Source organism: Pan troglodytes, chromosome X (assembly GCF_028858775.2).
Source record: "Pan troglodytes isolate AG18354 chromosome X, NHGRI_mPanTro3-v2.0_pri, whole genome shotgun sequence".
Lineage (NCBI taxonomy): Eukaryota > Metazoa > Chordata > Mammalia > Primates > Hominidae > Pan > Pan troglodytes.
This window is the reverse complement of record NC_072421.2, coordinates 121224756-121239879: the sequence shown is the minus strand read 5'-3', so window position 1 is coordinate 121239879 and position 15124 is coordinate 121224756. Positions and strand designations below refer to the sequence as shown.

At 42.1% G+C, this 15124-nt stretch overlaps 1 protein-coding gene across 33 annotated transcripts in view; it reads left to right on the top strand.

Moving 5' to 3' along the window:
* The first annotated feature begins 544 nt into the window (after positions 1-544).
* Positions 545-15124, top strand: part of THOC2 (THO complex subunit 2) — a 133087-nt gene continuing 118507 nt past the window's right edge. For 27 of the 33 annotated variants that reach the window (XR_010154894.1, XR_010154893.1, XR_010154887.1 and 24 more), the window contains exon 1: positions 695-860. Coding sequence is in view for 18 of the 33 variants with exons in the window: in XM_054676690.2 (XP_054532665.1) it covers positions 790-860 (71 nt within the window). In the remaining 15 variants the exon portion in view is untranslated. Of the gene's footprint in view, positions 861-15124 lie in introns of all 33 variants that reach the window. The other 6 variants (XM_016943321.3, XM_024353242.3, XM_063804857.1 and 3 more) reach the window with 2 other exon arrangements.

Here is a 15124-nt window from a genome sequence, read left to right as displayed (position 1 = left end):
TGAGTGAACGAGACTCCGTCTGCAATCCCGGCACCTGGGGAGGCCGAGGCTGGCGGATCACTCGCGGTTAGGAGCTGGAGACCAGCCCGGCCAACACAGCGAAACCCCGTCTCCACCAAAAAAATACGAAAAACAGTCAGGCGTGGCGGCGCGCGCCTGCAATTGCAGGCACTCGGCAGGCTGAGGCAGGAGAATCAGGCAGGGAGGTTGCAGTGAGCCGAGATGGCAGCAGTACCGTCCAGCTTTGGCTCGGCATCAGAGGGAGACCGTGGAAAGAGAGGGAGAGGGAGACCGTGGGGAGAGGGAGACGGGAGAGGGAGAAGGAGAGGGACCCGATTATTTTCTTTTATCTCAGCAGTCAGCAGGGCGTAATGTAATTTATTTGCTTATATTTATGGCTTTCCCAAAGACTGTATTATTTCTCTATTCCCAGTGTCTAGCACATATTAGGTGCTTGAAAAATGCGTGTTTGTATTAGTGGTTAGGGGTAGATATTACGGAAGAAGATGAAGTCTACTTGTTGGCCTGTGGATGGCATTTCTCTGTTCTAATGGGAAGTAAGGCCGAAGACTTCGGAGGGCGCAACCCGTGTAGTAACCTCGCAAAGGGGCCCGCGAGTCTCCACGTCGTTGGCTGCCTTGCCTCGGGTTTCCGCTGGGTGGAGAGGAAAGTGGGGCGGGAAATCGAAAACCGAACTCTTAGCTCCCGGCATTCCTCGTGGGCGGTGCTCCCCTTTGACCCTTCGCTCGCGTGCTACACATCCGGGCTTCTGCTACTAGTGAGAGGAAGATGGCGTCCGCGGCTGTGGTGGTTCCCGCAGAGTGGATAAAGAACTGGGAGAAATCAGGGAGAGGCGAATTGTGAGTGTTCAGGCCGGAGGCAGGCGCACTGCCGGGCCGGGCCAGGGCGTCAGCTGCACTCTCACCTGTAGTGGGAGGTTGAGGGGGAAAGATGTACCCCCTCCCCCACCCGGGCGGCGGGCGTGGATGGTCGGCTAGGAGTTTCGAACTCGGGGAGAGGTGCTGTTTACCGCCGCGGACCTCCTTCCTTCCCTGGCCTCCCAGAAATCGCTACTGCCTGCGGTAGCTGGGCTTCCTTTAGCCTCTTAGTAGAACTCCTATTCCGCCCCTGCAGGTCTCCGCGCTCCCTCTTGGTCTCTTTTTGTGTCCCCCTCTTCGCTTGATCTCACTTGGCTGCTTTATCTTTATGGGGCTGAGCCGGGGCAATTCGGACTTTCCATCTCTCTCTGTGCCATTTCTTCACTCTGCACCCGTTGGACTCCGCAGTTTGGAGCTTGGCGCCTCCTCTGCCTGAAGTCCAAGGAGGGCGAACCGTCCCGGATTCCCCTCCCCTCCTCTCCTCTTCGCCCGCTGCCGCGAAGCCCGGGGCGCCGCGAAGAACCCGGTTTGGCACCTCTCGCCCTCCCGGGGAGCGGTCTCTCGACTGTCCCGGCCTCGCGTAGCGCCGTGGGGAAGTGTGGCAGGGATTGCCGCTTTCCCTGAAGAACTACCGACATTTCTTTGCTCCGTCTTTTCACCTTAGAGCTATTTCGGGTTGGATTCAACTTTCGTCATTAAATGTTCCCTAAACCCCATTTTATCCTGGGACTGCAACTAATTCTGGCAGCTCTCCAAGCTTCTCCAGTACCTAGGATAACGCGTTTCCTTTAGTCGTGAAACTTTCCCCCGTAACACCGAAAACAGTAATTTGCCATACCCCTAGTCTTCTCGCCCCCACATTAGAGCGCTCCCTCCTCCCCTTCCCCTGGAAGGAGTCGTTTAAGCAGCAAAGCAAACCTCAGATATAAGAACAAATATTAATAACATCTCATTTCCTTCTCTGGGTCGCTTTTAGATGCTAAAGCTCAACCCTGGATGAAATTAACCCTCGTTAGCCATTTTTGTCGTCCTTGCCCACCCCTCTCCATTTCTAGTAGCCAGTTTACCGTGGCTCATGCTAAAGATTCAAATCTTTGTAACTTCGTTACTTGGAACGAAACACGAGGAACGCGTTGCCGGATCCCGCGCTTGTAATAGTGCCAGCCTATGTGGCTTCCTCCCCCGCACCCCACGCACTGCTGTATGAAGTCTTAACAGTGTGAGCTCTAGAATTCCCTAAATAAGCGGCTGTCTTAGCCACTTAAGTAGCTGAGTGACCTTGGGTAAGTTCCTTAACCACTTGGACTGTTTCCCCTTGAGTAAATTGGGAATAATAAGTACTCTACTCAAAGGATTGTTGTGAAGACTAAATAATGCCTGTAAAGCACTTGGCTTATAGTAAGTGCTCAAGTGATAGCTATTAAAAGTAATATTATTCCAACCTTTAGATATTTAAACTTCTCAGGACAGCTCATGCACTTAAAGTCTGTACCACTCAGGTTAGCAATTAATTGGTCTCTGACTTATTCATGTGTGTTTATTCTTGCACTGTAATGAATTGGGAGGCCTTTGAAATATAGGGACTATGTCTCATATTTCTTTTGGTTTAACACATGCCCCGCCCCCCCAGCCTATGCTTAGAGTACTTATTGGTTTATTAATTGTCAGAGAAGGCTATTTGATAAATCTTCGTTTTTAACTATAATGAACATTTTACAAATCCTCGTATGTGCTAGTTAACAAATAGCTATCAAGTTTGATAGCTAGTTGACAAATAGCCATCAAGTTTGGGGAAGGCAAGATGGGAAGTTACCCAGCCAGACCATCATCTTCATCGATATTAGGGTAATCCCCCAAAACTGATAAAAGCAGTTCATTGTTTTGTTTACTTTCAAAGCCAGCTCATTTATTTAGGGGCTGTTATCTTTGTAGATTGCTCAGCTTCCTCCTTTCAGCTACTGTTTTTTGACAGTTTTACTTTTTTTTTCCCCCTTGAGACGGAGTCTCGCTCTGTCGCCCAGGCTGGAATGCAGTGGCGCGATCTCGGCTCACCGTAACCTCCGCCTCCCGCGTTCAAGCGATTCTCCTGTCTCAGCCTCCTGAGTAGCTGGGACTACAGGCGCGTGCTACCACGCCCGGCTAATTTTTTGTATTTTTACTAGACACGGAGTTTCACCGTGTTAGCCAGGATGGTCTCCATCTCCTGACCTGGCGATCCGCCCACCTCGGCCTCCCAACAGTTTTACTATTATTAATGCCACCTTAGCATGAGTGGTATTAGGGCTATAAGGTGAAATTCTGCTTGGCTTCTGACTGGTAATGGTTTGAGAAAAAGTGATGTAGGAGATCGAAATACTTAGATAAAATGGAATTTTAGGTTCACATTATGTATATTTACATAATACATGCTATCTCTCATAGTTCTTATGTTTGAAGAGCTGCTTAAAAACTGTTATTAGAAGCCGAGAGTGGTGGCTCACGCCTGTAATCCCAGCAAATTGGGAGGCCGAGGCGGGTGGATCACCTGAGGTCAGGAGTTCCAGACAAGCCTGACCAACATGGAGAAACCCCATCTCTACTAAAAGTACAAAATTTGCCGAGCGTGGTGGCACATGCCTGTAATCCCAGCTACTCAGGAGGCTGAGGCGGGAGAATCGCTTGAACCTGGGAGGCGGAAATTGCGGTGAGCGGAGATCGCGCTGTTGCACTCCAGCATGGGTAACAAGAGCGAAACTCTTAAAAAAAAAAAAAAAAAAACCCAAACAAACAAAAACAAACCAAAAACAACAGCAAAAAAAACCTGTTATTAGAACTTACGTGTATGTAGTTATTGCATGACTTGTGGAATGTGGATTGAATTATAGTAGATCCAAATCAGTATAGTCAGTTTTATGATTGCATTCTGTTACAGGAAGAGAATTTAAAATTGTGTAACATAATAAGCTATTTTAAATAGTTAAACACATCACCATCCAGTACTTAGTTTCAGTTTATTTGACCTGTTTTCCCTCTATGAAACTTTGTTGCATATAGCATGTCTTTGGAGTTTTTGTGTCTTCCTAAAGATAGGTGTTAGCATTTTCATATTGCTAGGCAGAATACGTGGTGGTGCAAATATATTACAAAAAACCTTTTTCCTTTGTCTGAAAACAGCTTCTGAAATATAAAACAGCAACTGGAAATGTTAAAAATGAAGGTAGTGTGCCACCACATTATTAGTGAAGCTATAGATTTGGCGTTTAGAATATGACCAATATTTAAAATTATACCTTGCGTGAATTTTTCCTTTTTAACAAGATAAATTAGCAGATAAGCTTTAACTTGACTGAAAACTATCTTTTTAAAAATAATGTGATATATTTCATGAGGTTGTTAATTCATTTCTTGTCTGTCACTTCTTACCAGCATAAATCTTTTCTGGGGGTGGTAGTCAGCTAGTGTTGAAAGCAACATAAGAGATGTATGGGGCATTTTATAACTTTCAGATAGGGCAAATTCTTAATTGTACGCCATGAAAAACAACTGTCTATTAAATGGAAGGTCTTGACTTTGAAGAATGTTTTATTAGGTAATTAGAGAGAAAAGTAAAACTGTATTTTGCCTATCTGAATGGTCCATCCATCACATATCTAGATATCCCATTATGTTTCCAGAGATACCAATTATGTTTTTAATGCTAAATTATAGAACTCTTAAAGAGTGACCTTTTCCAAGAGGGATCAGAAGGGCAAAGGAGGACTACCAAAATGTAATTGTAATTTCCAATAATACTTATATCTAAATGCAAACTCTTCCAAATTCTGAAAGATATGTATTTAATCACTTAATTTTGGAATTAGTTTTAGTTTCTTGATTATTTTATATTGACGTAGAACTTGCCATGATGAAGCTAATAAACTTGCATGTACTGGTAGATCCAGTGTAGAATTCTGTTTTTGGTAGAAATCATTAACACAGTGAACTCAGCATTTCTTTGTTACAGGCAACCTTAATGGAGAATTGATATTCGAAGCTCTTAATCTGAAGATGCTAGCCTCATGTTAATACTTAGTCTAATTTTGAAATACTTATGTTTGTTGAATATCATCTGTTTGTTTGAATAGCTTATTTAGGTATCAATTAGAAAGTTTTGTTAGGTCTTACCTTATTAATGGTAGTTACAATAAAGTTTTAAAATTTAATTGCCAAATGTTTTGATTGCTGTTCTTTTTCTTCTGCTGCTACGACATGATTTTAGACATTCTAGAACTTATTTAAGTATATTTGGTTGTTCAAAACATGCCATCTGATCTGAATTTCTTGGAGGATTCCAGGTAAAGGGATATAATCATTCTAAGAAATTTTAGTCTTGGTGGTTGAGTCTTTTTTCCTCGCAAAGTTGCTCCAAATTCAGCCAAAGCTTTATCTGAAACCTTTTCTTGATGTCTCAGTTTTCATTTAGCATTTAATTTCCCATTTCGACCTGTATTCATAAGCTAAGTATAAGTCTTAGTCTGTTTTCCTGGGAAGAGAAACATTCTTCACAAAATGTTGAAGCAATGTCAGGAGGTTGTATAGGCTACTGCTTTGTTTGTTAAAACAAATTATTCTGTAATGCTTTAATGTTTAGGTAGGGTGAGTGCTGTCAATATACTTGTGCTTTTTTCCTACTGTAAGTGCGGCAACTCCTGTTGTCTTTTTTTTTTTTTTTTTTTTTTTAACATTTCCTGTTTCCTTTTCTTTTAAATGCATGTTTCTACAAGATAAAACTGTGTTGTCCCAGTATTCATTTTTGTGGGTTATGTTTCTGTTCTACAAATGATAATAGAGGTAGCACTTTATTTAACTACATTTAACCTTTTTGTTGTCTTGTTTTAAAGAATTAAGTGAAGCGTAAATGAACATCAGCCTTCTATATATGAAAGCCACATTTGAGATGTGAGCATAATCAAGTAGTTTAAGCTTGTGACTCTGTTTCCTTTTTACTGGAAAATGGGAACAAGTAAGATGAAAAGCCGTATACTCATGTTAAGAAGTATTCACAAAATACCTTTTAAGTCCTTGAAGGAACTTCAGACATTTTATTCAGTTTTCCATACATCTTTTGACAGAAAGTAGATTCTGTCCTCGTTCTCAGGGACCTGAGACAGCATCTCCATAATAGCACTAAACTATTTTAAAAGTAGAAAAAATGAATGCCTGGCGTGGTGGCATGTAAGGTGGTGTGCACTGTGGCACACACCTGTAATCCCAGCTACTTGGGCAACTGAGGCAGGAGGAAGGATTGCCTGAGCCCAGGAGAGCTCTGGGCGACATAGCGAGAACCTATCTCTATTTTTATTTTTAAAAAATTAAATTAAAAAGTGGAAAAATGGTAAACTCAAGTATTTGAAAGTTATTAAGGGATTAAAATAATTTCAATTTGGACTGAGACAGAAAATTTGATTATTTTTAAGCGATATTAAAGTGGGCAACTATTAGAGGTAGTTTTGTTTTTTCCTCTCCCTATAATTTAGGTTAGTGACCTAAAACCATTAGGCAGGTGTATAGTAAGACAAATGTAATGTTCAGAAACAGTTTCTTTAAGAATCCTTGGTGGACTTCTATTAGTGAATTACTTAGGGAGAAGAGCACAGATACATCTACTTGTTGGGGAAAAATCTTAGTGTTTGTTTTTAGTTTCTTGTTATAACTAAGGAATACCTGTTTTTTTTTTTATTAAAAAATTTATTTTTAACTAAGTTTTTTTTGAGACAGGGTCTTGCTTTGTCACCTAGGCTGGAGTGCAGGCGATCACGGCTCACTGCAGGCTTGACCCCCCCAGGCTCAAGGGATTTTCCTGCCTCAGCCTCCTGAATTGCTAGGGCTACAGGTGCATGCCACCATGCCTGGCTAATTAAAAACATTTTTTTGTGCGGGTGTATGAGTAGGGATGGGGTTTTGCTATATTGCCCAGGCTGGTCATAAACTCCTGGCTTCAAGTGATCCTCCCCCCTCAGCGTCCCAAAGTGCTGGGATTACAGGCATGAGCCACTACGCCCAGCCAAAGGAATACCTCTTTTATACTAGGGAAATATAAGTATCTATTATGCAAACAAATTGCCTTATTGTAATAACCTTTCAATGGTTCCATATGCAACTTGAGCAAATCTTTGAGATTCTAACTAATAGTTCATGATGACATTGTCATCTGTGTCCTAATGAACATGTTTGTAGCCTGGTGACTGACAATATAGAATTATATTTCAGTTATTTCTTAAAGTTATGTAATGATGACTGTACCATTAGTCTAGGTAGGAGTTTGCAACACTGATGTGCAAACTCTTCCCCGCAACCATTGGAAGGCTTTTTGCAAAAGACATGCATTAAGATTGTTAAATAGAAATGAAACTATTGAAAATGTGAGGAAGCAAGTGCATTGTTATAAGGAGAAGTTTTTTTTTTTTGTTTTTTGTTTTTTTGAGACAGGGTCTCACTCTGTTGCCCAGGCTGGAGTGCAGTGGCACGATCTTGGCTCACTGCAGCCTTGACCTCCTGGGCTCAAGTGAATAAGGAGGAATTTTAAACAATTATTTTATTTCTCTTTCTTTCTCATCCTTTCCTTTTCCTTTCCTCTTTTTCTTTTTTCTCTTTTTCTATATGAAGGAATATTTGAAATTGCATTTTAGTAGCCCGAGTACAAAGGGAAAGATGAGTTACTTTATTCTGTTAAATTCTTCTTTCAAAGACATGGTGCTTCCTGCTATTATTATTATTATTTTTTTTTGAGACAGAGTCTCACTCTGTCGCCCAGGCTGGAGTGCAGTGGTGCGATCTCGACCCACTACAACCTCCGCTTCCTGGGTTCAGGTGATTCTCCTGCCTCAGCTTCCTGAGTAGCTGGGATTACAGGCATTGGCCACCAAGCCCGGCTAATTTTTGTAGTTTTAGTAGAGACGGGGTTTCACCATATTGGCTAGGCTAGTCTCAAACTCTTGGCCTCAAGTAATCTGCCCTCCTCGGCCTCTTAAAAGTGCTGGGATTATAGGTGTGAGCCACGGTGCCTGGCCCCTGCTATTATATTCTAAAGGGAATTGACCCTATAAGGGAAATGAGAACCCAAAGAGGGAATTGTTTTAATACTTCATAGTAAATATTGAAGCAACCTTGATATACTTATATATCTCCTCTCCACAAAAGACCTAGATGGCATTTTTAGGTTATATCTTCTGATGCTAGTCTGAAGCAGATGTTATTTCTATGTTGCCTAGTGGAAGGAAGATTGATTTTGTTTTATATTCCAGATAAACTTATGTTAGGTTTAACGTATTTTGTGAAATTAGAAGCTTAATCGTGTTTTTTTTTTTTTTTTGAGATAGGGTCTCACTCTGTTCCCCAGGCTGCCCAGGCTGGAGTGCAGTGGTACTACGATCACCACTCACTGCAGCCTCGACCTGCAGGCTCAAGTGATCCTCCCAGCTCAACCTCCCAAGTAGCTGGGACTATAGGCATGTGCCACCACACTCGGCTACTTTTTTTTTCTATTTTTTTTTTTTTTTGTAGAGATGGGGTCTCACTTGTTGGCTAGGCTGGCTAGGCTGGTCTTGTACTCCTGTGCTCAAGTGATCCTCCCACTTCGGCCTCCCAAAGTGTTGGGATTACAGGCATGAGCCAGCATACCCAACTTTAACCAGTGTTCTTAACCAACCACTGTTCTCTTTTCAACCCATTAGAAGGCCTGTCTAGTTCTCCAGGGAAGTAGTTGAAAGTACTTGGGATCAAACTTAAACCAGCTTACCATTTGTAAGGTACTCTCAGAATAATTTTTTTTAGTGAGAAATGTTTAATAGCTAAATGACATTTTCTTTCTTTGTTTTTGTTTTTGAGATGGGATCTTGCTCTGTCACCCTGGAGTGCAGGCTGGAGTGCAGTGGTGTGATCATGGCTCACTGGTGTGATCTTGGCTCACTGCAGTCTCAACTTCCTGGGCTCTGGCGATCCTCCCACCTCAGCCTCCTGAGTAGCTGGGCCCACAGGCGCGTGCTACCATGCTCTGCTAATTGTTTGTGTTTTTGGTAGAGACAGGGTTTCACCACGTTACGAGGCTGGTCTTGAACTCCTGAGCTCAGTTGATATTACCAGGCTGGTCTTGAACTCCTGAGCTCAAGTGATTCACCCACCTTGGCCTCCCAAAGTGCTGGGATTACAGACGTGAGCTACTATGCCTGGCCTGACATTTTCAAACTAAATATTTAATTTAGTAGATGCTCTCCATTGCCCTTATTTTTTATTTTTATTTTTTCTGAGACAGAGTCTCGCTCTGTTGCCCAGGTTGGAGTGCGGTGATGCAGTCTTGGCTCACTGCAACCTCTGCCTCCTGGGTTCATGCGATTCTCCTGCCTCAGCCTGTAGAGTAGCTGGGATTACAGGTGCGCACCACTGCGTCCAGCTAATTTTTGTATTTTTAGTGGAGACGAGGTTTCATCATGTTGGCCAGGCTGGTCTCAAACTCTTGACCTCAACTGATCCACCCACCTTAGCCTCCCAGAGTTCTGGGACTACAGGTGTGAGCTACAGTGCCTGGCTTCCATTGCCTTTTTATTTTTTGGTTTTGAACATATTTGTGAAACCTAGAAGTGAATTGTTGACCAGCAAAAGTTTACTCTGTTGACTTTTAATAACCTTACCCTGCTCATCCTGATGATAGGGTATTGACATAATCAGAAGGCACAGAGGTGAGCTGCAAGGTTATGTATAATCTGCAAAGTAGATAATCTCTCTGTGGATGATTGTAATCTGGCATCTTATTTAGCCTTAGATGTGATATATAAGCAGGTTCTGTAAGTCTTAAAATTATTTGTTTCATTGACTAGAAAAAGGATTACTAGATATAAAAGAGTAAGAAACTCTTCTATATGAATTCATTGGCTCTCTTTAAAGCCTTGTGCAACATGGAAGAATTTTTTTCTAAATTGTGAAATGTAATGAAAATACAGAGAAGTCATGAAACCTCAATATAGAGCTTAAAATAATCACTGTAAGATGCACCCCTATGTAACTTACACCCAGGTCAAGGCAACATACCGTTTGTTCCCGATCAAACCTTTCCCACCTCTCATGTAGTAACCATTATCCTGACATTTATGGTTTTCCTCTTGATTTTTCTCTTTTTTTAACCTTGCATCTTCAACTCAAAGGAACTTTCTTGATTTTCTTTGCAGTGTCATTACCCAATATGTTTAATTTTTTTCTTGAACTTCATATAAATGAAATCATTGAATATTTATCCTACTGTTTCTGGCTGCTTTTGTTCAACAGTTATGACTTTTAAGATTCATCCATATTGTATGTTTGCAGTTCATTGATTTTCCTTTTTTTTTTAGTTCATTCATTTTCATAGTTGCAAGATACTCCATCGTATACCAGTATTTGTTTATTTTTATGCTGTCTTGTTAAACATTTTTGTTGCTTCTAGTTTTTGGCTATTACTAACAGTGCCAATAGAAACATTATTATACAACAGTTTTGGTGTATACAAGCATGTGTTTTTGTGGAGTATATACTAGGTGTAGAATCTCTGGGTTATAGGTTACACTTTAGCTCTGTTAGATATTGCCAAGCTATTTCAGTGTACACTCCCACCAGCAGTGTATGAGTTGACCTTGTTTCACATTGTCACTATGTTTGATATTGTCAGACTTAAATTTTTTGTAAATATGTATGTAATTTTACTGTGGCTTATATTTCCATGAGCATCTTTTTATATGTTATTGGTCATTTGGAGTACTTCTTTTTTTTTGTTTGTTTGAGACAGAGTCTTGCTCTGTTGCCCAGTTTGGAGTGCGGTGGTGGCGTGATCTTGGCTCACTGCAACCTCTGCCTCCCGAGTTCAAGCGATTCTTGTGCCTCAGCCTCCTGAGTAGCTGGGATTACAGGTGTGTGCCACCACACCTGGCTAATTTTTGTATTTTTAGTAGAGACAGGGTTTCACCATGTTGGGCAGGCTGGTCTTGAACTCCGGACCTCCGATGATCCGCCCGCCTTGGCCTCCCAAAGTGCTGGGATTACAGATGTGAGCCACCACGCCTGTACTGGAGTTCTTATTTCTTTTTGTGAAAGGTCTCTGTCATATCTTTGGCCTTTTTTGTTATTGAGTTGCTTGAGTTTCTTTCACTGATTTGTAGGGGTTCTTTATATAGTCTGTATTTGAGCCCTTTTTGGGTTACACTGCATGTGTTACAACTGTCTTATTTTTTTTAAATTTTAAGTTCTGGGATACATGTGCAGAATGTGCAGGTTTGTTACATAGGCATACATTTGCCATGGTGGTTTGCTGCACCTATCAACCTGTCATCTAAGTTTTTAAGCCCCACGTGCATTAGGTATTTGTCCTAATGCTCTCCCTCCCCTTGCTCCCCAACCCCCAACAGGCACCAGTGTGTGATGTTCCTGTCCCTGTGTCCATGTGTTCTCATTGTTCAGCTCTCACTTATGAGTGAGAACATGTGGTGTTTGGTTTTTTTGTTCCTGTGTTAGTTTGCTGAGAATGATGGTTTCCAGCTTCATCCATGTCCCTGCAAAGGACATGAACTCATCCTTTTTTATGGTTGCATAGTATTCCATGGTATATATGTGCCACATTTTCTTTATCCAGTCTATCATTGATGGGCATTTGGGTTGGTACCAAGTTTTTACTCTTGTAAATAGTGCTGCAGTGAACATACGTGTGCATGTGTCTTTATAGTAGAATGATTTATAATCCTTTGGGTATATACCCAGTAATGGGATTGCTGAGTCAAATGGTATTTCTGGTTCTAGATCCTTGGGGAATCACCACACTGTCTTCCACAATGGTTGAACTAATTTACTCCCCCACCAACAGTGTAAAAGCGTATCATCGGCAGCAAGTACTCTGTTGTTTTCCTTGAAGTGACAGGCTCACTTGGTTCAGTTTTGAGAAAATGCCTGTGAAAGACCCATGTCTTAAAAACCATAGTTTGCTTTTCTTTCAAGTAAAAAATGGTGTTTCATAAAAACAAGCTAGTTCAGCTTGCAATTCAAACAATCGCACAAGTGCTTTACCTGTAGACAAATACTGTGGTTGTATTTGGGTGTGTGGCAGAAATTATTTATGCAACCTTTTAAATTTCATCATATAGGCTATGGAAAGGATGTGTTATTTTTTAATTTTTTTTTTTTTTTTTTTGAAGATAGAGTCTTGCTCTGTCGCCTAGGCTGCAGTGTAGTGGTGTGATCTCGGCTCACTGCAACCTCTGCCTCCTGAGTCCAAGCAATTCTCCTGCCTCAGGCTCCCGAGTAGCTGGGACTACAGGCATGCACTACCACGCCCGGCTAATTTTTGTATTTTTTAGTAGAGATGGGGTTTCACCATTTGGTCAGACTGGTCTTGAACTCCTGACCTCAAGTGATCCGCCCTCCTCGGCCTCCCAAACTGCTGGGATTACAGGCATGAGCCACCACGCCGAGCCAAAAGGATGTGTTCTTAAAAAAAGACATGCTTGCCCAGGCACAGTGGCTCACTCCTGTAATTCCAGCAGTTTGGGAGGCCGAGGTGGGCAGATCACTTGTGGTCAGGAGTTCGAGACTGGCGTGGCCAACATGGTGAAACTCCATCTCTACTTAAAATACAAAAATTAGCCAGGCATGGTCGTGCACACCTGTGATCCCAGCTACTCAGGATGCTGAGGCGGGAGGATTGTTTGAGCCTGGGAGGTGGAGGCTGCAGTGAGCCAAGATCGTGCCACTGCACTCCAGCCTGGGAGACAGAGCAAGACTCTGTCTCCAAACAAACAAACGAAAAAAACCAGCAACAACAAAAAAACCCCAAAACAACATGTTCTTAGGGTTCAGGATTTAACAAAATTAACAATTTTTAAGTAACTTTTTTACTGTGGTAAAAAAAAACACCTAACATGAAATTTACCTTCTTAGCAAATTTTAAGTGAGCAGTACAATATTGTCAACTATAAGTACAATGTTAGCAGATCTTCTCCTGATCTTTTTCATCTTCTATGAGCTGAACTTTATATCCATTATACACCAACTCCCCATTTTCCCCTTCCTGCAGCCTCTGACAACCACCATTCTACTTTTTGCTTCTGAGTTTGACTACGTTAGATACTTTATATAAGTAGAATCATACAGTATTTGTCCTGTGGCTGGCTTCTTACCTTAGCACACTGTCCTTAAGGTTCATCCACATTGTAGCACATGACAGGATTTCCTTCATTTTTTTATGGCTGAATAATGTTTACTTTCATAGATATACACGACGTTTTCTTTATTTGCTCTTCTGTTGGTGGACATTTAGGTTGTTTCTACCTCTAGGCTATTGTAAATAATGCTGCAGTGAACATGGGAGTGCAGCTATCTCTGTGCGATCCTGACTTAAATTTTTTTGGATAAGTACTCAGAAGTAGGAATGCTGGATCATATGGTAGCTCTACTTTTCATTTTTTGAGGAATCTCTATACTGTTTTTCATAACAATTGCATTATTTTATTTTATTTAATTTTTTTCGAGAGATAGGCTTTTGCTTTGTCACCCATGCTGGAGTGCAGTGGTGCAACCATAGCTCACCGTAACCTTGAACTCCTGGGCTCAAGTGATTCTCCTGCCTCAGCCTCCTAAGTGGCTGGGACTATAGGGATGTGCCACCATGACCCGCTAATTTTTAAATTTTTTTTGTAGAGATGGAGTCTTGCTGGGTTGCCCAGGCTGGTCTCGAACTCCTAGCCTCAAGCAATTCTCATGCCTCGGCCTCCAAAAAGACTGGGATTGCAGGTGTGAGCCACATGCCTGGCCTATTTTTTTTCTTTTTTTTGAGACAAGGTCTCACTCTGTTGCCTAGGCTGGAGTGCATGGCGTGATCTCAGCTCACTGCAGCCTTGACCTCCTGGGCTCAAGTGATCCTCCCACCTCAGCCTCCCAAGTAACTGGGACTATAGGCCTGCACCACCATGCCGGGCTAGTTTTGTCTATTTTTTGTGGAGATGAGGTCTCTTTGTTACCCAGGCTTATTATTTTTTATTTTTGTTTTTGAGACAGCATTTTGCTTTGTTGCCCAGGCTGGAGTGCTGTAGTGAAATCATAGCTCATCATAACCTGAAACCCCTGGACTCAAGCAATCCTCCCGCTTCAGCCTCCCGAGTAGCTAGGACTCACACCACAATGCCTATTTCTTTCTTTCTTTTTTTTTTTGTGTAGAGACAGGGTCTTGCTATGTTGTTCAGGCTGATCTCCAACTAACCTCAAGGAATCTTCCTGCCTCGGCCTTGCAAATTGCTAGAATTACAGGCATGGGCCACCGTGCCTGGCTGGCATCACCATTTTCTTTTATTTTGGAAATATGTTTTATTTTTTAATTTTTTTTTTGAGACAGGGTCTCACTCTGTTGCCCAGGCTGGAGTGCAGTGGCGTGATGTCAGCATATGTTGATTGTAGAGATGGAGTCTTGCTAGGTTGCCCAGGCTGGTCTCAACTCCTAGCCTCAAGCAATTCTTATCCTTGGCCTCCGAAAAGGCTAGGATTGCAGACCTGAGCCACCACGCTTGGCAAGAGTTCCCTTTTATCCACATCTTCGATACTTATTTTTTGTCTTTTTGATAATAGCCATTCTGACAGGTGTGAGGTGGTATCTCATTGTAGTTTTAATTTGCATTTCCCTAGTTATTAATGATTTTGAGGTTTTTTTTTCTGTTGGTCATTTGTATGTCTTTTGAGAAATGTCTACTCAAGTCCTTTGCCCATTTTAAAATTGGGTTGTTTTCTTGACTTCTTTTTTTTTTTTTGGGAGACGGAGTCTTGCTTTGTTGACCAGGCTGGAATGCAGTGGCACCATCTCGGTTCACTGCAAGCTCTGCCTCCCGGGTTGACGCCATTCTCCTGCCTCAGCCTCCCGAGTAGCTGGGACTACAGGCGCCCGCCACCACACCCGACTAATTTTTTCGAATTTTTTTAGTAGAGACAGGGTTTCACCATGTTAGCCAGGATGGTCTCGATTTCCTGACCTCATGATCTGCCCACCTCGGCCTCCCAAAGTGCTGAGATTACAGGCGTGAGCCACCGTGCCCGGCCCCTTGACTTCTTTATATATTTTGGATATTAACCCCATATTTGATGTTTGGCTTGCAAATATTTTCTCTGAATCCATAGGTTGTCTCCATCACACTGTTAATTGTTTCCTTTCCTGTGTAGAAACTTTTTTTTTTTGAGACAGAGTCTCGCTCTGTTGCCTAGGTTGGAGTGCAGTGCCGCGATCTTGGCTT